The 24,038-nt window shown below is 37.6% G+C and overlaps 1 protein-coding gene across 3 annotated transcripts in view; it reads left to right on the forward strand.

The window, feature by feature from the left end:
• The window catches only part of CAMK4 (calcium/calmodulin dependent protein kinase IV), a 209,398-nt gene that overhangs the window by 116,275 nt on the left and 69,085 nt on the right, over nt 1–24,038 (forward strand). For all 3 annotated transcript variants that reach the window (XM_029942690.1, XM_029942691.1, XM_029942692.1), the window contains 3 exons: nt 4,668–4,730; nt 6,874–6,956; nt 22,278–22,350. In XM_029942690.1, coding sequence (XP_029798550.1) covers nt 4,668–4,730; nt 6,874–6,956; nt 22,278–22,350 — 219 coding nt within the window. The remainder of the gene's footprint in view (nt 1–4,667; nt 4,731–6,873; nt 6,957–22,277; nt 22,351–24,038) is intronic.

A 24,038-nucleotide genomic window follows, 5' to 3' on the forward strand; every position in this document is an offset into this window, starting at 1 on the left:
TTTAATATTAAGGCATCTTGAGTTCCATGGAGTTTTAAAGCTGTACACATCTGTGTAACCACTTTTATTAAAATGTTTTATTAATATTTTCCTTATATATAATCCTCAAAAATTATGTTTTATATTGAAAGTGTTTCAAAAGCCATTAAATTGGATGTTTCAAAGGTGACTCTATGAGGATAAAAGGAAATTTTTTTTGAATATTTAGGGCAATTTAAATAGAGGAGCTAAAATAGGTTTTAAGAAAAACCCCATGTGCCCAAGCCATTCAAATTGGCAACTAGAGCAATGAAACAATTTAAGTGGAAGACAGAGCTCTTAATTATTAGCAGTAAAATTTAGTACATTAGAGAGGGAAGACTATAATCTCTTTGTTGTCAATCTGGTTTACCTTGTGACAGATAAAAAACTCAAGAACCTATTGTGACTGGAGGAATTCCTATGGGCTTCTTCGTATTCCTTCTGTCTACCAGTCTTCCAGACCAGGGGAAGCTGGGCTGCCCACCAGCCACCTCATGCAGTTAGGCCAACCAGAGACATACCTGAAAACTCTGGCCCTTCCAGCCACTTCTGGATGTGAATGAGACATAACACCTCAGGAGGAGGGGTATAGCGTCACAACTGCCAAAGACACTGGATATGCAACCTAAAAGTATAGGAAAGTTAACACCATAAGGCGAGATTTTACCGGTGGGAAACAGGATAAGGAGATACCTGGACAGGTGCCTGGGCTCCCTCCTTCTATGAACTTCAGGTCATGATGGTCAGGTAGAGCTCCTTTGGATAAGTACTGTGTGTCAGTTGGCTGCAACTACCCATATAACCTGCTGTTTCTTTATAGCTCATTGTGACATTGTAGTCAGTGTGCTGACTGACTGCATTGTGTCCCTCTTACCTTGCCGTACTTCCATTTTCTCCCACGCTCACTGCACCTTCCAAATAAAACACCAGCATGTTGACCGTTGCCTCATATTTGTTTACTGAGGAACCTGGGCTAAAATACATCCCCTAACTTAGAATTTTAGTAATATACAGTATATATTTTATAATTGTGAATTGTTAGTAATAAAAAACTATCATTTTTCAAGGTATTTTGTAATTACTGAAGTAACTTTATGGGTTTCAAAATTGTAATGTTGCTTTGTTAAAGCCATCTGTTGATGCTTCTGAAGATGCTAATTATAGTAGCACTTGGAAGCTAATTTCAGGTCACAAAAATGACTGTTCAGATAGCTACCCATTGGTGTTTTTGGTGTGCTTGACCGTTATTTTCTAGAGAAAACATCACTCATTCAGAATGGCAGGGACAGAGCTCAGTCCTGCTCCTGACCTTCCCAAGAGCATGGAGGGGGAAGTCAGAAGCAGGAAGGAAAACTGACTTCTGGAACAAGAGAAATATTGGAAAGATGTGAGAGATATGCCAGTCAAGATACCCACCTGTGTGATCTTCAAGATGTGACACCTGTGCAGGAACCACTCACCAAAGCAGCACCGAACTCTGAGACTTCATTTCAAAAACATAGCAGATGGCCCTCAGCAGATCTCTCTGGGAAAGACTTTCTGGCCTCAGTCTTGTCTTGTTCTGGCTTCTCAGTCATTTATCTGTCCATTTCTCTTTTGTCAACTTCTCTCTTTCAGCTCTACCTCCCATTGGTTTCTTTGGTTGGCATCACTTTGACTTGTAGTCAGGTTGTGTCACTCAGTTTACTCTCTGGATTGGTTTTTCATGCCCCACTTTTCTGTGAATTTCCTGTTCTATGATTCTTATCTGCTGCTCTCTTCTCAGCATCCGCTGAAGTCGTGACCTGCACCGCATTTGACCGAGGCTTCAGCATTCAAGGGAGGAGAAAGGGGACTTTGTTCACCTTTTTCTTTCATTTAAATTATTACTAAATTTTTATTCTTTTCTGTCAACTTTCTGTTTTCAAATGTATGACGTTAAATTTTCTGGAATAGTAGTTCTCAAGCCTTTGGGCACTAGGAGCCCTTTATACGATTCAAATTATTGAGATTCCAAATATTTGCTATATTAGAGATTAGAACAGAATTTTAAAGTATTAATTAGTTAAAAACATAACAATAATAAACCTATTACATTTTATCATACATAGTATTTTTTATGAAAAACAACTATATTTTCCAAAATTAAAAAATATGAGAAGAGTAGCATTATTTTGAAAATCTCTTTACTATCTGGCTTAATAGAAGACTGATTCTCATCTGCTTCTGCGTTCAATTTGTGGTCTTGTTACAAGTATAGATAAAAATCTAGCCTTACTCAGATATGCAGCTGGAAAAGGGAGAGGCTTACAAATGCTCTGAAAGAATCTCAGGGACCCTGAAGGGTCCTCTCATCACATTTGAGAACCACCAATCTGGAGTACACTGGAAAAATAATTATCATTTAAAATTATGTTTAAAGAGAAATTAATTATGAATTGAAAACAAATAACTATACCAGAAGATTGCCAGTCCAAATAATCTGGTGTGTTCTGAGCATTTCTAAAGTTCAGATGAATTAATTGCCAAAGACCTAAAACATAATAAAAAAATGTTAGAAAGTCATCTCAATATGTAATGTATAGGACATAACATGGTAAAAAATAAATTTGCTTAAAATGCATATTTTTAGGGGCACCTGGGTCACTCAGTTGGTTAAGCATCCAACTTTGGCTCAGGTCATGAACTGACGGTCTGTGAGTTTGAGCCCCATGTCGGGCTTTGTGTTTACAGCTCAGAGTCTGGAGCCTGTTTCATATTCTGTGTGTGTGTGTCTCTCTCTCTCTGCCCCCCTCCTCATTCTCTCTCAAAAATGAATAAACATTTAAAAATTTTTAAATGCATATTTTTATTAGAAAGCATATGTTTAATATAAATATATCATGTGAAAAAATTAAAGGATCCCACTGCCTTACTTTATATTTATTAGAAATCTGTGAAATCAAGGAGGAAACCTTATATTACGTAAACTCTAAATGTGTAATGAGAAGAATAAATTTGAATTCTATCAGTCTTTTTAAACTGTTCTTTTAGAATTTTTTTATTATTTTTTAAATTTTTTCTTAATGTTTTTTATTTATTTTTGAGAGACAGAGAGACAGTGTGAGCAGGGGAGGGGCAGAGAGAGGGAGGTACAGAATCTGAAGCAGGCTCCAGGCTCTGAGCTGTCAGCACAGAGCCCGATGCAGGGCTCGAACCCACGAACTGTGAGATCATGACCTGAGCTGAAGCCGGATGCTTAACCAACTGAGCCACCTAGGTGCCCCAAAATTTGTATTATTGAAGTACAGTTGACATACAATGTTACATTAGTCTTGAACACTAACAGTCTTAAATAAGAAACACTCAAGTTCTTAAAACTTTTTAAAGCATTATGCAATAATGAAAATTATATTTATTTGTAATAGTGAGGAAACCCTTATGAAGCTGAAGAGAAGATTGTGATTAAAAGAATCTGTATCCACTGCATGCCTCTTATGTGACGTATCTAAAATAGGCCAACTCATAGAAGTAGATAATAGAATCGTTACCAGTGGATGAGTGGAGATGAGGAGTTGTTCAAGGGGTACAAAATTGTAGTTATCCAAGATGAGTAAGTTCAAGAGACCTGTTGCACAACATAATGCCTACAGTTAACAATATAGTGTTGTGCATTTAAATATTTGTTAAGAGGGTAGATCTCATATTAAGTGTTCTTACCACAAACACACCACAACACAAAAGGACACAGGAAATTTTGAGGTTATGTTCATTATCTTGTGGTGATGATAGTACAAGCATAGAGGTATGGCCAAACTCACCAAATTGTATACAATAATTATATGTGGGTGGTTGGTTTTTGTTTTTGGTGGGGGGGACACCAACTATACCTCAATGCTGGAAAAAAAATTAAAAAAAAATAATAAAACTAATATCTATCCAAATCCTTCATAAGCCATCTGCAGAAACTAAAATAGAGCATGTGGCAAGAACTCTTTGGAAGAGATCTGTCATGTCATCTGTTTGTTCTAGAAATGTCTCTCTTTTTTAAAGATCTTTCATTTTGTAGAAGTAGAGTGTCAAAAATGGTCACTGGTAGAGGCAGACTCTATTCTCTTTGGCTCTCACAACTTCACAGAAAAAGAGAATACCTCTTTCTTGATTATTTGAGCAAATTTCTGGGGAGGACCCTGACTGGGATGATGTGGGTCTGGTGGGTATTCATGACCCAATCAAGGTGGCCAGGGAAGAGTACTTTGATTGGCTTGGGTGGGTTATGTGCCCACCTGTGTGTGAGAAAGGCAGATGAAGTGACTGACCGCTGCAGTGGGGTTGGGACAAGGGCTCATAAAAGAAAAGAAGAGGAAGAGAAGACAGGTTGAGATGAACTTGTGCCTTAGTGGTGAGAGCAGTGATGTTTTAAATAGGGCCGTGCGAGAGGTCTGACAAGTTGTGATCCAAATTTGCAACTAGTTCTGCTTTATGTCTGAAGCAGAGAAGAAAGACCTCTAACTGGAAAAAAAGGTGGCGGTAGGAGGAAGGAAGGAGACACACAAAAGCTCAGGAACGAGCCTCTGCTGATTTCCTGATTCACCCAGGTGGTTTTTGCTGTGTCTGATTCTCTGCCACAGTTAAGGCATTTCTAAGGTGGGAGTTTCTTTCAATTTCTCTTTCATTTTGTCTTCTAGGTGGACAAAAAAATCGTAAGAACTGAGATAGGAGTTCTTCTTCGCCTCTCACATCCAAACATTGTAAGTGGTTTTTAATCTTCTGTTTCAGAAAATCTTCAAAGTTACAGAATGGGGTTTTTCTTCTTTGCTATCTGTGCTACTAATGAGAGGGCATTCTTACACCACCAGTAGGCAGCCACTGTGGCCTAGACCTTCTCCTCATCTGATCACATTTTTAATTCAGCAGCTGAATACGTCTTAAAAATAATACCCCTCGGAAGAGTCTCAAAATGGACAGATCAGCAATATACACAATCTTTGTTTTCATGCATGAAAGGATAACTCAAAATTGAAGAGTTTTGTTTCACTCTAAGAAAACATTGGCTTTTTCCTTTTGTGTGCCTATCTTATTAATATACCATTGCTGAAAAAGCCTGTGAAGAAAATGCATTGCTTTCCAAAGTCATTTCAGTCTCCTTTGAGAGAGGATCTACTTCAGAAACAATGTGAAGAATCAAATAAATGATGTACTCGAATGGGGAAAATAAAATGCCCTCAGAAGCTCTGCTGTGGGCTATGTCCAGACAAAGGCACTGAGGGAAAGGTCTGGCAGAAAGCTTTCTTGAACCAACGAAGTGAAAAGAACAAAATCATTTTCCAGGCCATAACTTGAATTGAGCCAACTACTTAAAGAAAATATTTTGCTCATTTCTTGAAAAAGCTATGGTGTCCAGGAGGATGACCTGCAATGCTTAGGCTCAAAGCAAAGTACTTAAAACATAGTATATGGCTTAGCAATGCAGTCAGCTATAAATAACAGAAAACTTGAATATGGTAGTCTAAACAAATATTTTCTTATGTTATAATCAGAAGGCAGGCAGTTGCTAACATTGGTTCAGCTCCTCAGTGATGCTATTCAGGACCCAGACACCTTCCATCCTCACGCTGTTCCTTCATCATCCTAAATGGCTGCTCCACAGTTTTCACAGGTCTTCCTTCAGGCTTTTACTCAAGACAGAAAGAACTGGAGGCACGCCTGGGTGGCTCAGTCGGTTAAACATCGAACTCTTGATTTCAGCTCAGGTCATGATCTCATAGTTCATGAGATAGAGCCCTGTGTGGGGCTCTGCACTAACAGCATGGAGCCTGCTTGGAACTTTTTATCTCCTCTCTCTGCCTCTCCCCTGCTCTCTTGATTTCTCGCTCTCAAAATAAATAGTCTCTAAAAGGAAAAAATAAAGGAAGAATTGGAAAGGCTTCACTGGCAGAATATGATGAGGAGAATAAAGGCTTTTCCAAAATTTCCAGCTGCAGCAGAATTCTCTTGAGATTTCATTGGCCAAAGCTGGCCACAAGATCATCCCTCTTTACTCATGGAAACTGGAAAATTGGGGCAGGATTATCATAAGTGGCTTAGACCAATCATGATCCATAATTTGAGGTGAGGCACTTTGCTTCTCTATACAAAATCTGTTTGCAATAAAGTAGGGGGAGAAGGGCTTTGGGTAAGCAATTAACAAAATTTGCCACATACAATCACCACTTTTACATTATCCATCTTTTTCTTTCAACAACAAGTCAATGTAGAATTTTCCTCAAATATAGATCAGTTCTGCTCACTAGATTCTCTGATATGTAGAGGAAAATATCCAAAATTGGGTGAGTTATTTGAGTGTGATGACATGCTTGTTATAGTCAGTCAAATCATTGCCATCACTACTTTTCTAAGGATACCTTCATCCACCAGCAACATTTTAGTTGTTGAGAGACATCCTTTCCATAGGGACAGATTTTAATCTGGTCCTGGTCTGCTTCCGACCCCTAATTCCAAGTTCCTTTCCAGGAGAAAGAGGCATTTGTGTCACTGGTAACCATGATGCTTTCAAATGGTTCAAGAGGCTTTGTTTGCTTTCATTTTTAAATTCAGACCAGTTCAGAAATTTTGATGTTTTGGCAAAATTTCGAAAGTGTTTCTAAGGCAGGTATCTTTGAATTGTCAAAAAGAAAAAATATAAAGACTCAAAAGGACCTTGAAAGAAATGAGGTAATAACTGATAAAAACAACCAGAGTGACAAATGGCTGCCTATTACCAGAATGCAGAACCATGTTGACAATGATCCAATATATTGCTATTACAGAGTGTTGTTTTAGTCACAGTGTTAGCTCTTTCCTAGAAGGATGAAAATAAGGAATTTCTAATCTATTTTTAATGTCTTTCCTCAGATAAAACTTAAAGAGATATTTGAAACCCCTACAGAAATCAGTCTGGTCCTGGAACTAGTCACGGGAGGAGAGCTGTTTGACAGGTAAGATGGTCCTAGAAATCTAACCCCAGAAAGGTTTTGCTTCCAGTCACCAAAAAAGTATCAAAGGGAAATTTCTCCTGATAATTTTCATAATGACACATCATACCACTTGATAAATTTTATGAAAATATATCTTGTAGGTAGGTAAAAATTTGGGATGCTTAGTAAGTGAAAAATGAAACACTGTAATATCCATTTACTCTTGCTAACATTACTTTCCCAATAAAAACAGAATTTCTAAGTTCATACTAAATTTAAACTATTTAGTAACATTTATAAAAATATTTCATGAAAAAATATTTGATGAAAATTATAGAAATTTAAACATGTAATAGTATTCTCTCTTATGACCCAAAAGGTCATAAAAATCAATACACTTCAAATGATTATTTTTAGGCCTACTTTCTCTATTAGGTTGTATAGAGTTCCAAGATGCAGAGTAAATCTGTTCTGTTATGTCCGGGTATAGCCAATTGCAGTTGTCTGGTCATCTGTTCATCACTCAAGGCAGAGGTTTGAGGATGCCAGGGAGTTTGCCTGGAAATCTGGTGGAGCATAATATAGGCAAACAATATGTACAAGAGACACAACCTTTAAGTTTCCATAGCTTTTCCACCTTCCCCATTTTTCCAGGAGAATTTCTGTTTGCCTAGATGGGCTCTTAGGAGCCCTATGCTGTGCTCTTCTGGGTAATCAAAAAAGAATGGAATTGTAAGAAGACAAAGTGACTAAGTAGGTCTATATGAGGAAGAGTTAGAAGCTGAATATTGATACAAAGTTTCTGTTGGTTAAGAATGCATTAAGAGAGGGCCGTGTGGGTGGCTCAGTCAGTTAAGGGGCCGACTTCAGCTCAGGTCATGATCTCACGGTTCTTGGGTTCAAGCCCCACATCAGGCTCTCTCCTGACAGCTCAGAGCCTGGAGCCTGTCTTCGAATCCTGTGTCTCCCTCTCTCTCTGACCCTCCCTTGCTCACTCTCGCTCGCTCTCTCACTCTCTCTCTCAAAAATAAATAAAACATTAAAATTTTTTTAAACAAATAAATTTTAAAAATTAAAAAAAAAGAATCCATTAAGAGAGAAGTGGGCTGCAAAGAGATGACAGGAGAAAGATTGAGGGAACTACTGATAAAGGGTGAGTGCCTGGAGCACAGTAAATCCTCAGTAAGTGTTCACTGAGTGAATGACCAGCCACTTTAATGATAAACTCTGAGGAGAAAGAGATCTGAGGAGGATATGGTTAGAAGGTGTCAGGAAAGGAGCATTCCTCCCCTTCCTGCCCACCCAGACTCTACCCAGTTTAATTTCATGGGTGCTTGAAGCTTCCAAAGATATTCATGTTGGTTTTCAAATGTTCTGTTTTTAACGTTACCCAGTGCATATTTGGGTCTTCAGATAGGAAGGAGTAAAATGGTCCAGTTTGATTGGAGCCATATACATGTGTATCTTTATTAGGTATATAAATTGTGTGTGTGTGTGTGTGTGTGTGTGTGTGTGTGTGTGTGTATTGAAATTTTCTTAAAACAAGTTATGTGATTTATCATACTTTAAAAATTGTAACATTCTGGGGCACTTGGGTGGATCAGTCAGATGAGCATCCAACTTTGGCTCGGGTCATGATCTCATGATTCATGAGTTCGAGTCCCTATGTCAGGGCTCTCTGCTGTTAGCACAGAGCCTGCTTTGAATCCTGTGTCGCCCATCTCTGTCCCTCCCTGACACATGCTCTCTTTCTTTCTCTCAAAAGTAAATAAACATTAAAAAATTGCAACATTTTAACTGTATCCAATGTCAGTAGCCTAAAGACATATACTTCTTCTGGCAGTTGGCTGATAGTCATTTGGATTCATGTCTAGATCCTGACTTAAAGGACAAATAGCTAACTAAGGGTGATTTGCTTAACCTCTCTGAAACTCAGAACAAATCTGAAGTGATTATGTGTTGCTAAGGAAGCTGAGACACTCTGATCCACTATCTATAAGAATAAAGATCATCATGTTCCCTTGTGTTTAGTGAAGATTCTTCTAGTCTAATTAACTTGAACGTTGCCAGAATTTGCCAGAAATGGCTTCTTTTTCAACACCTCTATAAGCTAACTCTTTCATGGACATACTTTTTCTTTAGGCACATTAATAGAGTCAATTTATAGTTCATTCCTGCTGCTTTTGGAGCCAGAAGTTCTCTCTAAGGAGAACTAACACATTATCTACTAATTATAGTCTATCAGGGAGAAATGCCATGTTCTTTAATTGTAAATAACTGCAGGACAGGAATGTCACACTAAAGCCTTAATCTACCAATAGCACTTACTCTTCCCTACTTACCTCTGTTTGTTCAAATTATTTTGGAAATGAAGTCTTTCAGTCCCTCTCCAACCTTTCATGAAAAGATTCTGTTCTCTCATCTTGTAGTCTGGTTGATTTGATGGTATGGAGTTAACTCAGCTCTAGATAAAAAATGAAAAACTAAATACTATTGAGAAATTTCATTTACAGAGGTAAATGGATGAAATATTCAGATTTAACAGAAGACCTCTAAAGAATGGCAGACAGCCAGTAAAGCACTCAAACACTTATAAACTTTTAGCGGTCTTAGATCCCAGACTTTTCCCCCTTTAATGTTGTTGTCCACATATCTGTTGCCATATCTGAGATGAACTTGGTTTCTCCATTAGGTTACTTAATTCTACAGTTATCTTTAAAATTGTATCAAGTTGAAAATATATCCTACGTTATTATCCAGTATTGCTTGCTTTCTTGAGAGTTAAAAATCATAATATGGTCTCTTTTTCCTGTACTTAGGTCAAAACCAAATTCATTTAATTGCTATGATCAAAATTCATTCCTGGTGTAATGATGACATTAATAGTTCCTAATGAATTAACTAATGGGGCAATTGATGAGATGATTGTGTTAACCCATTATAGCCAAAATGTTTGTATTTTATTAGCAAAAAACTTATTCTGTGGTGTTTCTAAAAAACCAAACATAGTAAAAATTCAAGAAGAATCTGCTATTGCATGTAGAATATAAATAGTAAAGTGCACAGAACAATTAATTAAATTTTTTGGAATAAATTCAGTGATTTTTTTTTTTTGTCCAAGAAAATCCTTTCAAAAAGCCCTTTACAAAATTATGATATCATGGGTAAAAGAAAGCTTCAGAGGTTTTCTGTTTTATCTTTCTCAATCTAGTCATAGTCTTAGAAATTCACTGCATTTTTATATGGACATAGTGTGAGATTGTTTGCTTTAAGAGTAAATTTCAATTTGTTTCCAGAAAATGACTGTATTTTAAAGCAGCCAAGTTAGCTCTATACTTACAGTCTTCTAATTACATTTTTGAAGAGGTATTTCATTTTCCTGATTTTTGTCTGACTCTAGAATCAGAATATGTTATGGATTTTTAAATTGTCTTGGTTTTTCTGTTTTCTCCTTGGGTTTTTGCTTGCCTGATTATGGTTGCTCAAATGCCAAATGTTATGTATAAAACAGTTTGGAATACGAGGCTTTAAATGCTCTAACCTTCCAAAAAAGCAGATTTTCTTTTGTAGGCAGTTAAGCTAAGGAGCAGATCACTTTAATCCAATCAGGCATTGGGTTGATTCAAAGTGGGGCTTCCTGAAGGCAGATCTAGTTTTTATCAACTCTTACTCATAGGGTTTGATCTTTAGGGTTCCAATTTAAGCCAGGAGTTGTTCCAGGCCCCCTTTCTTGACAGACCCTAAATGCCAACTTCTGTTCTTCCATCATGTAAGATGGCCAGAAGCTTTGTTCATTTTCTCAGCCTGTTAGCTATTGATGTCGAAACACTAAATGCCTTTAAAGGGAAAGCGGAGGCATCAAATCTTCAGTTTGCTTTGTTGGGTTTATCTTCTCTCTTGGATCTTGGCTCCTAAATCCTTCACTTCCTTGGTAACTGTCTGATGTCTTCAAATATAGTTAAAAAGAATTATTTAGCTTCTTTTCATTTTTGTTGCCTGGAGGCTTGTCTATCCCCCTGTTGGTGAGAACAAAAAATCAATATATTTGGTTTTGAAAGTCCTTACCAGATATTTGTGTGTTCTTCTCTTTTATATCAGCCCTTTGGGGTAAGAAGAATGAAAAAGCATTGTCCCCACTTTATAGATGTGGCAACTGAGGATGAGTAAAGGTACATGATTTTCCCAAATTAGACTATGTTCTGGTCCAGCTCTGCCTTCTCACACGGCCCCTCTCTTTCTTATTAAATCCAGTTAGTTCCTTTTGAATATTTCCAAGGACAGTAAACTCATGTTTACTTTATTTATGGAGAATCCATGATGTATTGGTTGGTTCTATGCAAAGTTATATATGTATTTAATCTACTCAATCACTCTTCAAGTGTTTTGAGGTATTATTCTAATTTTTGCAAGAGAATAATTGAAGAATTTAAGTCATAAACCATGCTTGAAACTCCTTCTGGGGCACCTGGGTGGCTCAGTCAGTTAAGCCTCTGACTTTGGCTCAGGTCCCATCTCACGTTCGTGGGTTCGAGCCCCGCATCAGGCTCTGTGCTGACTGCTAGCTCAGATCCTGGAGCCTGCTTCCAGTTCTGTGTCTCCTCTCTATGTCCCTCCCCCTCTCATGCTCTGTCTCTTTATCAAAAATAAATAAAAACATTAAAAAACATTTTAAAAAGAAACTCCTGTCTATTTGACTGCAAACTTTTTTTTCAGTTCTCCAAACTGAAAATATTCTTTTTAAAAACTGTAAGTGGTTAATAAGTAAGAGAAGTAGTAGTTGTTTGGGGGCTATGCATTGAGCCTGTTAATCACCCGACAGGGTCCTAATATATCAGGCCTAACAGTTATCTCCACTTGAATATTTCAGGGATCTTACTGTTGGTGGAAATGGAATTTTAAGGACATGGTCATTAGAAAAAATTCTAGATATAGAACTTAGGGTTTTCCTTGCCTAGTCTCCACAGAGTTGTGCCATGGTAGATATTGTGGTTAACCAAACTCAGATTGTGTCTGAATTCATAAAGACTTTTGTATCAAAAATTGGTCATTGTTATAATTGTTTGAAATGAAAAATCTATAAAATCTGTCTGAAAAGGATAATTAGTTACTATAACTAGGGTCATTTTTGTGTGCCTGTTGGTGTCCTGGGCAGTGGCTGGGCATTTTGCTAAGTGTGATCTCATTTAATACTCATACAGGGTAGGCCTTGATGTATACATTTTATTGACCAGATAATTGAGGATTAGAGAGGTCTAATAACTACTGTTAGGCCAGTCAGCTTATACTGGGTCTACAACAATAACTTAATGAGATTGGAATCAAATATGTCAGATTCCAAAGCATATGATTATTCTACCATGTCATTCTGCTGCTATGTAAGCAAATGCAAACACTCTTAATACTTAAACATACAACTTCAAAATAGTAATGTAATATTTTGTCTTACTTGAGTGTTGGCTTTACTTAAATATTAATATGTATATAATAGTGTTTCAACCATGGATATTAAAAAACTTTATTTTTAATTAAAAATCTCTTTTAATGTTTTATTTTTATTTTTGAGAGAGAGAGAGAGAGAGAGGGAGAGACAAAGTGTGAGAAGGAGAAGGGCAGAGAGAGAGGGAGATACAGAATCTGAAGCAGACTCCAGGCTCTGAGCTGTCAGCACAGAGCCCTATTGGGGGGTCGAATTTGTGAACCATGAGACCATGACCTGAGCCAAAGCTGGATACTTAACCAGCTGAGCCATCCAAGCGCCCCCAACCATGGATATTTTAAATACATCATCTCTTTATGCAGTTTTATTTAGCTATTTGTGAAGAAAAATATACTTTGATTTGGACTAGATTTATAGTCTTTTAGCAGCTGAGCTATAAAAGGAAGGATAAAGGTAAAGAAGTAGTAGGAGACACAATTATTTTATTATTTTAAACTGGCATGCTGGGAACACATTAATTTGCTGATTGGAAGGAACCCACAGGCTGAAGAGGTAGGAAAAATCTATGTGAGAGGAACTTATATTTGGAACAAAATCCCAGGGAAGACAGAAAATAATATCTGGGGGCAGTAAAAGAATTTGTTTAAGGTAGAAAAAGTTTCTTCTGAAGCAGAAAGAGTCAAGAGGCAGAAGACTCAAAGAACCTAGAGTAGTCACAACAATGTTGCAAAAGAAGAACAAAGTTAGAGGATTTACTGTTGGGGCTGGGATGTGATTCTGCTCTACTTACAAACTAGTAAATTAGCCTGTTACACTTTCATGGGTGTTGGAAGAAGAATGGACTCCAGGGTCAGAAAGGAAGATCTTTACTACGCATAGCACAACAAGCATCATGAGCATCAGCAAGTCTTTGTCATTTCCTTCACCCTGCATATTCCACGGAGGCAGCACAGAGGGCTTGGTTAGATGCCTGCACTTGGAGGGTGCTGTGTTCCAGGAGAGAAAACAACTTGACTGTACATAAACGCAAATGAACAAACAAAATGTGCAACACCTTTCACCAATGAAAAAGAATGTTCCTTCAGTACATGTTACAACATAAATGAGCCTTAAAAACATTATACTAAGTAAAACAAACAGGAAGGACTGAATATTGTATGTCTCCATTTATATGGAATTTCCAGAAGGGTCACATCATTATTGCAGAAAGCAAAGCTGTGGTTGCCTAGGGCTGGGAATAGGAATGTGTTGGGGGAGGGGAGGGTAGTTTAAGTATTTCAGACTTGATAGGCTCTATTTTAACAGTATTGTAGAAGAGAAATTTATCTCCTAACAATGGCTGGGAGACTGTGAACTAGAGCGCTTGAGGGAAGTGATGTTTGTAAGTGGAAATGTGAGAACAGACTAGGGCAAGAATAAGGATTTTGAAAAACACTGAGGGTCTGCTGTAGCCGGAGGTTGTATGTTTTTGAAGAGACGGTCTGTGGTGTTTTACACTGTTGGCTAAACCTCTCCATATCTTTCATGTGGGTTTTGACAGCATCTCTTTTTCTCTTGGATTTTATTCTACCTTTTCAGTTTCCTCCTTCTTGAACTCTTTCCTGAGTTCCTCTTCTTCTTTCCATCCCTTCAATGTCCTACCTTCTCCGTAGATGAATTGGACAATCTCCTGTGGTTTCAGCCACATAGCTGACTGCTGTCTCAGCAGAGATGAAAACCACATTTTCAACAATCTGCTAGACATTTTCACCTGCACATCCTATAGGCACCTCTAGATCAGTGTGTCCTCAAGTGAACTTCTTCCTTCTACTCTCAGTTTTGCTTCCCCCGCCTACCTTCTGTGAGCTGACTTAACATCTAAGCTGGTCAGCGTGAATTTCTTCCTCATCCTCTCATCTGCCCAGCCCCTTCACCATAACTTTTTCTCTGAGCAGCTTTCAGATCCATTTTCTCTCCCTTTTCCCACTTCTTGAGCCCTTTTAAGCCTTTACATTCTCTTTCCAAATGCAGCAGACTCCTAACTGGCTTAAATTTCACTGTCTTCCATCCATCCGTGTTTAAAGCACTGATTTGATCAGGTCAGCCCAGAAGGGTACTTCCTAAAAGTCAGTTCTCTTAAACATGACAAATAAAACAACTCAGTCTGGCTTCACCCTACTGTTCTGGCTTCACCATCCACCTTTGTTTCCTTCTCACCGCCATTGTTAACCAGAGCAATGGCCTTCACCCCCAAGGAGCTCCTAGTCCAGAATTGGGAAAGTAAAAATGTGATATGGACCCTAATACTATTTTTCAATACTGCCATCATCTAAAAATGTGTTAAGGCTTATGGGGACAACCACAATATCACAAGATAAAAAAATAAAATAAATGAGGACAAGGGACTAAAAAGGAAATAAAAATAAGAATCAGTACACAAAAGACATATCATAAGATACTTTGTATTTGCTAGAGGTTGGTCACAGATTTGGCTCTATTACATGTTATAATTGGAACATAAACACAGCACATTGGGCACAAAATAAAGGAGTCTTCTAAGGCAGAATGGCTTCAGGGAGGAATAGAATTTGAGCTGAATTTTAAGTAAGAAATCAGAAATTAGCAGGTAAAAGGTAGAGGGAAGGGTAAAGGGATATCCAAAAGCAGAGCACTTTGGCAGGATTAGAAATGACTACTTTAGACTGTTTTAGAAGCTGTTCAAGACAGAAAGTAAGCAGTTGCTTGGTATTTGTCAAATGAATGACTTGAATAATACTATGCTCTTGGACAATTTATATTACATCTTTGGGTCAAGCGTTTCACTTACAAAGTGAGGGAACTGAACCAGGGCTCCCTTAGGCCCAAACCCAGGTCTACAGTTTGATTTGACTTCCCCTTTCTCCTACACTGTCCTCTCCCTGACCAGCCCAACTCCCTCCCTCTCTTCCGAGCTTTCAAATTTAACAGCTGACACTAGTATCTTTGAAACTACTTTTTAAGGATATGAATTGAACACTCTTCAGGAGAGTTCTTAGAAAAACCATCAATATTGACTAAGTTGCAATCAATGAAATGAGAAAAGGCAGTGAATGAAGCTTATAAAGGAGTAATAGATTTACATGGGGTACAGCAGAATTCACTTTAATATATGTAACAGTGTAATGATGTACTGACAGCCCTCAAGATTTGGTTCCTGAAACTTCTGTCTGGGGCTATTTACCCCGTATCATTTGATCCTTCAGTTCACATTGTCATCAGACCAGTATCTTCCTCACGAAAACCTATAGTCATCTAATAGCACCTCCATTTGAGAAAAAGCTGTCATTGTTGAGAGCGTAGGGCTTCTACGTGCCAGGAAGTCTGAGGGCCTCAGGATATGATCAGATTAGAGCTCTTCAGCTGCATTGCTGGTGCTAACTGCCAGCCAGGGGATGTGCTCAATTCAATTTGCAGCAATGAAGGTGACAGCAACAAATGCACAAAAGTCCTATTTTAAAGCAGATTCATGGAAAGAAATAGGCATTGCCTGTGCTTTTTCATCCTGCTATTTTTTTTAATTTTTATTTATTTATTTTTGAGAGACAAAGAGTGCGAGCAGGGGAGGGTCAGAGAGAGAGGGAGACATAGAATCTGAAGCAGGCTCCAGGTTCTGAGCTAGCTGTCAGCACAGAGCCTGATGCGGGGCTGGAACCCACGAACTAGGAGATCATGACCTGAGCTGAAGCTGGATGCTTAACCGACTGAGCCACCCAGGCGCTCCTTCATCCTGCTATTTTAAAATGATGAGATGGAAAACAGTCCCAACGGTGGGGAAGAGGAGCATGCACAGCAACACAGCAAATGGTGGCAGTAAAAAGAACGATCTAGGACTAAGAAGTGTGGTGAGGTCAGAGAATCACAGCCTGAGAGGCTAGAGACAGATCCCTATTGCACTTCCTTCCCAGATCTGCAAATGTCTGCTAAGCTCCTTAGCCCTGTTAGCGACTGAGGAACCCATGGGAAGCTTTCTTGGGTCCCATTGTGATTAAATCATGAGTCTTTGTTTTTCGCCTTGAGTCTTCTAGTCTAGTTCACAATGGAACAATGGGAAATTGTGCTTAATAGCCACAAACTATGTAGCCCTGGGCCTTTGCAAACAATCTTCAGATGCTGATAACATCTTAACTGCCTTCTTATTATTTTATAGAGCATGAAAAGAAATTAGTTTACTAAATCCGAGGAGAAATACAGCAATAAGTATATTTAAATATAAAAACCAAAATTATCCTATTTTTTACAGCTCTAAAACCCCTACAATGATTGAATATTTCATTGCTTCTGAAAATTGAAGACACTAGTATATTTTGTATAAAGCTATAAACTCTTGATTGGATATACATGGCAACTTTTTTTTATTATTCTAGCTAAATTTTATGTAGAAATTGCTATGTGTTGCCTCATGAAACATGCTGTATTTTGCTGATTTGAATAATTTTTATTTTATTCAAAATAAGTTTCAGAAAAGATTCATGTTATTTCAGTAATATCTAGGAACTAACTCAGAATGTATTCCTCAGGCCAACAAGAACCTTTATACCTGTTGCATTTTGCTTTGGGAAGCGTCTATATGGCTGCTCTCCCTCTGGATCCATAGCTGGCGTCCTGTGGTGAGCATCAGTTTAATCCAGTGCTTTGTTCCCCATGATAAGGAGCAGGCAAAGGAGTTGTTCAGATATCTACAGTCAGAAATTTCTCTGCATCCATTCCCTTGGCAGTTAGTATTGATTCCACAAATATCTATTGACTGCCCAATATGAGCAAGGCTTGGAGGTAGGCTCTGTGGGTGACCAAAGCAACAATCTAGTGAGAATTTTCCCATGATAACCTCCAGGAGGCATTGGCTAATCATATCTGCTGTAGTCATGCTTAAATGGAGAAAAGAAGATTGTAAGGCTTCATGTTCCTTTGCTTAGTCACTAATGTCTTCACTTCCAATCTTAGCTGCAAGTTAAAAAACTGCATTTGCAACTTGAGAAGTTCACTGCTATTGATCTTTCTAGTCAGCCATGAATGGACTAGGTGGAAGCTCAACTTATAAAATACTTAAAGATGAATGTCTGAGTTCCAGAAACCTAACCCCATTAACGAATCCACTGGGAACAAAATGCCTTTTAGCAGAAGGAGCCTGGAGGGGACACAGTTAAGTTATGGAGAGTAGAGGTTAAGGGGACAGGGTGGGGAAAGTGCCTGCATTCTGTGTTCTTGTCCCACATGTCTACTCTAGAGACATTTCTTTTTTTTTTTTTTAATGTTCATTTATTTTTGAGAGACTGAGAGAGACAGAGCATGAGCAGGGGAGGGGCAGAGAGAGAGAGGGAGACACAGAACCCAAAGCAGGCTCCAAGCTCTGAGCTGTCAGCCCAGTGCCCAATATGGGGTTCAAACCCATGGAATGTGAGATCATGAACTGAGCCGAAGCTGGACGCTTAACCAACTAAGCCACCTAGGCGCCCATATAGAGACATTTCTGACAACAGAATTTATAATCCTTTGGCCGTACAAACCTTAGTATAACATGTTTTACATCTATGGTGAGGCTTTTGTTAATAATTTCTTTACTCTGTGGTTTCCTCTGGGGCAGGACCCAAATTTTATAGATCCAGCAAGTACCTGGCTTATGTTAGACTGCTAGAAATATTGATTGACTATCACTATGCCGTCTATACTCTTTAACTCTCACTGTAGTGTTGGTCCTTTTTCTTAGAACAATCTCCTTTCTGGGTGCCTGGGTGCCTCAGTCAGTTGAACGTCCAACTCTTGATTTCCACTCAGATCATGATCCCATGGTCGTGAGATGAAGCCCCATGTTGAGCTCCATGCTGAGTGTGGAGCCTACTTAAGATTCTCTCTCTCTCTCTCTCTCTCTCTCTCTCTCTCTCGTTCTCTCCTCCCACCCTGCCTCTATTTCCCACATGTGTGTGCTCCCTCTCCCTGTCTCTCAAATAAAAAAAAATTTTTTTTAGTCTTCTTCCTCTGTAGTCCCTGTTCCTCTTCCATACCTATTCCATTCCCAGCTCCTACCCTTTCTACAACTAGAAGACTTCTACACTCCCTTGAAGTCTAGAGAGATAGCTACCTCTAGAATCCTCTTCCCAGCATGTATGGCATCCAGAATGTATCACTGGCCCTCTCTGTGAGCCCTCAGGTCATTCTCTAATACCTCTGCCACTGTATTTAGCACACTGTATTGATTATCTGTCTGCTAATACCAAAAGAAACCCCATAATTGCAGAGATCATGTCTGGTTCACTACTGAATGCCCAGCACAGTCATTCCATATTTCTTGAATAAATGAAAGAATGAACATATCTGTTAGACTGCATCCTTTCCATTAACTAGATGAAATGCTTTACTAATTTAACATGTTGTGGAAAATTAGTGAGATATTCTTACACCTATTACTCTTCCCTCTATTCCACCTGAAAATAGGTCTCAAGAAAATTCACTCCTTTATCCAGCCAGTCCCTAGACTATTTACACACCTGGTCACATTCTGAGCACAGGCAATTAACTCTAAATTATACCCAAATAAACATGCATAAACATATGTAGGCCAAAGCTGGGCATTATAATAAATCAAAATATAGGGAGGAATTTCTAGTGGGTGAAGCACTCCCCTTCTAAGAGGTGGGGATGCACCTTGGCAGAGTACTGCTTAAATAGACTAAGCCGTAGTAGCACCCCCTAGAGTGGTGCCACAAAGCAGTTGTGATGAAGCTCTAGACTTGGTGAGTGGCTATGGGGAAAATCCGTGTTGTTTTTGCAGCCAAGAAAATAACTGAGTTTATCCTCTTCTGAGGAGAGTGGGAGGTAGAAAGAAAGTTAACTATTGGCCATTCCTTTCCACCATCTTTATAACAGCTCCCCTCCTTTAAGAGGACTGGGGAAAGCCAAGCTGCTAGAGTGCAGTGCTACCCACAGAGGAGACACTCATTACATTTGACTTGGTTGATTGATGTACCACAAAGTCCACATTTAGAGCAAAGTGCAGAGGATGATGTAATGGTAGCCAACGTTCTCAACTTACTCTGACATGCTAGTCCTTCTTTTCCTCTTCTCTCACACTTAATTTTAAAATGTTCAGAAAGTATAGTGCAAATAATTATTTCAATTAAGTTTTCAATTATTTCTAGTAAGTAGACCATGTAACTTAACCATGAATTGGAAGAATTTGTCATCTTAAAAAGAAATGTTATATCAAAATTGATTTTCAAGAACCAATTAATAATGATTTCCTTAATTATTGATCTTGACACATAATAGGTATCTGATAAATAAAAAGGTGAGGAAGGATATTCCATCTTTCCTCCTTTGAAAAGATTATGTGTTTGTGTCTCATGACAGTGTTGAATTGAGAAAATAAAACAATTGAAATTTTTGCATGTATTTTTATATATAATTTTTCTGAATCTTGATAATTGTGGTCACTGAGGTATGTTCTTATATATTTTTTATTTGATACCTGGGTTTTTTCCTGCTTTTCCTCATGGTCCATCCCATATTTTGGAAACATTTTATAGATTTTTATTTATTTTACTTTTTTCCAAAAATTTTTTAATATTTATTTTTGACAGAGAGAGAAAGAGAGAATGTATGAGCCAGGGAAGTGTAGAGAGAGAGGGAGAGGGAGACACAGAATCTGAAGCAGGCTCCAGGCTCCAAGCTGTCAGCATAAAGCCCAATGTGGGGCTCGATCCCAAGGACTACAAGATTATGACCTGAGCCAAAGTCAGATGCTTAGCTGACTGAGCCACCCACATTCCCCTATTTTATAGATTTTTAAATTCAACTTTTAATACCATCTTTGAGAACTTACAAATTCTTGCCACAACCTTAAAAAAAAAGAAAGGAAGATACTTTACAAAAAATAACTGTGCTATTTAAGATATTAATAGTCTAAAAGATTTCAATGCAAAATTGCAAAAATTGTTGAAGTTTTGTCTCTTGTATGTTTTGAATTGACCTTTTTCAGGCATATCTTTACCACAAACTTTATGTCAGTGGAAAACATATTATGCAAGTTGGTAATCTTTGGTGCTATCAAAAATGTGTTTTCTCTTGAAATTTTGGGAAGATAGAAATAGAAACAGTGTAGTTTTCTAGTCTTCTGAAATATCTCTCTAAGAATAGAGAAACTAGGACAGAAAAGCCTAAAACTCACAGACCATAACTATAACAAAACCAGGTGACAACGTTTCCCATGAAATCTTGAAACAAGTGAATGAGGACAAACTAATGACTGTTGCAAGAGCCACGTGGTATTAGAAGAATGTTAGAAGAAGCAAGGGGACATTGATAAACCTAAGAATAGAACACCCCAATCTCCAAAGCCTCCAAATCACAGAGAAGCAGAACGGGCCAATACAAGAACAGCTGAAATGGTGAGGGTTTTTTGCCATCCAATTTTCTGAGAAGCACAAGGGTTGCACCCACAATAAAGTCTGAAGGACTTCACTAATGCAGTCAAGGCTCTATGAATCCTGAAATTACTATCTGAAGCCCCTTGGGTAAATTGGGAAAAACTGCTGGGAAGAGACTCTGATACCCAGAGCAGATGAGTGGAGATAAAGTTCCAGATAGAGGAGAAGAGATATCAGAATGTATGAGGTCATAATTTTGAATGCTTCATGAAAATAATCAGAAAGTCAAGAGCCATGACACTAGAAAAGATATCCTGGCCCATCATTCTGTTAAAAAGGTTAAGAAAAGCAACTTCACTTAAAAATAAGCAGCAACAGACAGGTGTCTCCATTAACTGCAATACAGAATGAATATAAGAGCACAGAAAATGAGCTTTCAGGAGGATATGCCCACAAAACAGAAGAAAGTATACCATAATCTGTAGAATATTAAAATTAACATTACTTAATACTAAAATTAAGAACATGATGGAGGAGAGGGCAAATCAAAAATAATTTAAGAGAGCAAATCAAAAGTAATTAAAAAAACTCATAATGCATGTAATTGCACACCCCAAAGAAGAAAACCAAAGCAGTGAAAGCAATGGAAGAAAACAAATACAAAGCATTCTAATTCAGGAAAACATTCCTGAAAGTAAACTGAAAAAGACTTAAGTTAAAAGAAAGATTCCCTTAAAAAAAAAAAAAGAAAGAAGGAAAAGAAAGATTCATTATTTACATCCATGCAAAAGGAACAAATCATGTATTAGGATAGAAAGCCATTTGGAGAGAGAGGGGAGGGAGGAAGGGTGAAGAATGAGGACCTACATGTAAAAAGAGAACAAGAGGTACAAGTACCAAACTGCATGGAGCTTATTTGGATACTGATTCAAACAATTTTTAATGCGTCCAAGAGAATTGGAAATTTGAAATACTGCAGTTTTGAAAATATTAAGGAATTGTAATTTATAGGTATCTAATGACATTGTAGTTACAAGTTTTAGATGATCCTTTACTTTTGTAGAGAAAAATCCTTATTTATGAATTAAATTATGTGATATCTGATATTTGCTTCAAAATAAAAAAAGAGAGAATGGAAAATAATTGATTGGATAGATAAAACAACACTGGCCATGAATTAATAATTATTGAAGCTGTGTAGCAATTACACAGGATGGTTCATGATATGTCGCCTCGTTGGTATGTTTCACAGGATTCTCAATACAAAGTTTAAAAAGAATTTTTCTTTTGTCTTCAAATAGGATGGACAGTTCAAGCCTAGGCAAGATAAATGTTTTTCATTTTCTTAAATAAACCCAAAATGTTTAGAGTATCAGCTTATAGAATATCCCCCCTGGTGTTATGCTGGCCTGTTGCAATTGTTTAAATGTATCTTCCTTAACATCAATGTAGTTAACTTGTTTTCACATCTACTGCACTGAATGCATTGTCTGAGGAGCCTTTCATGGTTTGTTTGTTTGCTTTTAGGATTGTGGAAAAAGGATATTATAGTGAACGAGATGCTGCAGATGCTGTTAAACAAATCCTGGAGGCAGTTGCTGTAAGTATGAAGTGACAGCAATAGTGTAACTTTTGGAAACTTTTCTTTTTACAGAATCATCAGTTAACAAATGTGTGTCTTTGACCAGCCTTAACATTAACAACAAAATAGTATGAAATACTTTGTAGAATATATGTTGAACAAATGTATATTTTCTATTGATTGCTCTCTGAAAGATGCAGTCCTCCTATATAATACCATAAGTTTGTTAAAAATAATTTCCATTGTTATGAAATTCAGTGCTGCCGGTGCTTATAGTTCTTTAATTTCTTTCCATTTTTTGAGATTTTTTTGTTTGTTTTTTGTTATTTGACAGGGAAATGGAGGAACATCTTGGAGCATAGAAATTATTGATTTTTCTTTCAAGATAAGAAATAAGTGAATTAAAGTAAAAAAATTCTGACAATTTTTAAAGGAAAATATAAGTTAATGTTTTTAACTAGAATAAAGTTTTGAAAGTTAATGATAGAAACATGCACACACATTTACAGAAATATTTTGAGAAGCTTGTTTGGATTGAATTAATGAGGAAAAATTTGCCTAGATGAAACAGACTCCACTGGTAAAAAGTTTCCTATGTATTTAATGGTGTCTAATATGTGCTGGAACACTGTGGTAATTATTCATTTATTGAATATAAAGTCAGAACAAATTATTCTCTGAACAAACAGGATGAGGCCCAAGGGGCGATATTTATCAAGGTTAAAGAGACAAATCTATAAAATATACCCAGAATTAAGATATTTTCTATTGTGTGGAGTCAATTATCTAACTAAAATCATCATTCCGTATTCTGAGAAATCAGCCACTGTGATAAGAGCATGTATCCTATGAATTTTGCCCCCTACCAAAACAGAAACAAGGGAAAGTGGGAAGGGAGCCAAGGAGGGAGAGAAGGAAGGAAAAACATCTAACTAGCTGGTCAATCAGTGATGAAAAGAAAAAAATAGTCTTCACAGTCTCCACAGGACTGCTAGAGATAGCAGATCTATGGTCTGACAAAATCCACGATTGAGCTATCAACACCAAGTTCAATTGGATTTATAGCCCAGTCTTTGCAAAGTATTCTTTCCTGTAAAAGTGTTTTGGTCTTTTTGCTATGGTAAGGTATAAAAAGTTTGAAGGTCAAGAGGATGCCCTGGAATTTTACTCTAGATACACAATGCAGGTCCTGATTATATGAATATTTAATTTCAAATTCATCCTCTTACTATATCCAAAATAACCCCTCCACTCCAGATTTTTCATCACATGCAGTATAGTTACCATCCCTGGTTTCCTAAGCTTGGTAGCTTGGAAATGATTTTTAACTCTTCCATTACCTTCTCTCCTCACAGTCACCTCCCAACTTCAGTGGGGTCTTCCTTCTACTGCCCATGAACCTAATCCTGCTCCCCACCGTGCCATGACTGCTTCTGATGTGCTTTATTAAACAAAACAAAACAGAGAACACTTCTAGTTGCTTCCAATTCCTGTCATTAAATATATGTCTAGAATTCTTTTTCAGTCTCTGGTTTCATCTTATCATTTCTGAGCTCAATTATGGCAGTTCTTTTCATTTTCATTTTTTAATTTTTTAAAAAATTTAATTATTTTTTAAATTCTTATTTATTTTTGAGAGAGAGAGTGGGGGGGAGGGGCAGAGAGAGAGACACACACACACACACACACACACACACACACACACA

The sequence above is a fragment of the Suricata suricatta genome, chromosome 6, assembly GCF_006229205.1.
Source record: "Suricata suricatta isolate VVHF042 chromosome 6, meerkat_22Aug2017_6uvM2_HiC, whole genome shotgun sequence".
Lineage (NCBI taxonomy): Eukaryota > Metazoa > Chordata > Mammalia > Carnivora > Herpestidae > Suricata > Suricata suricatta.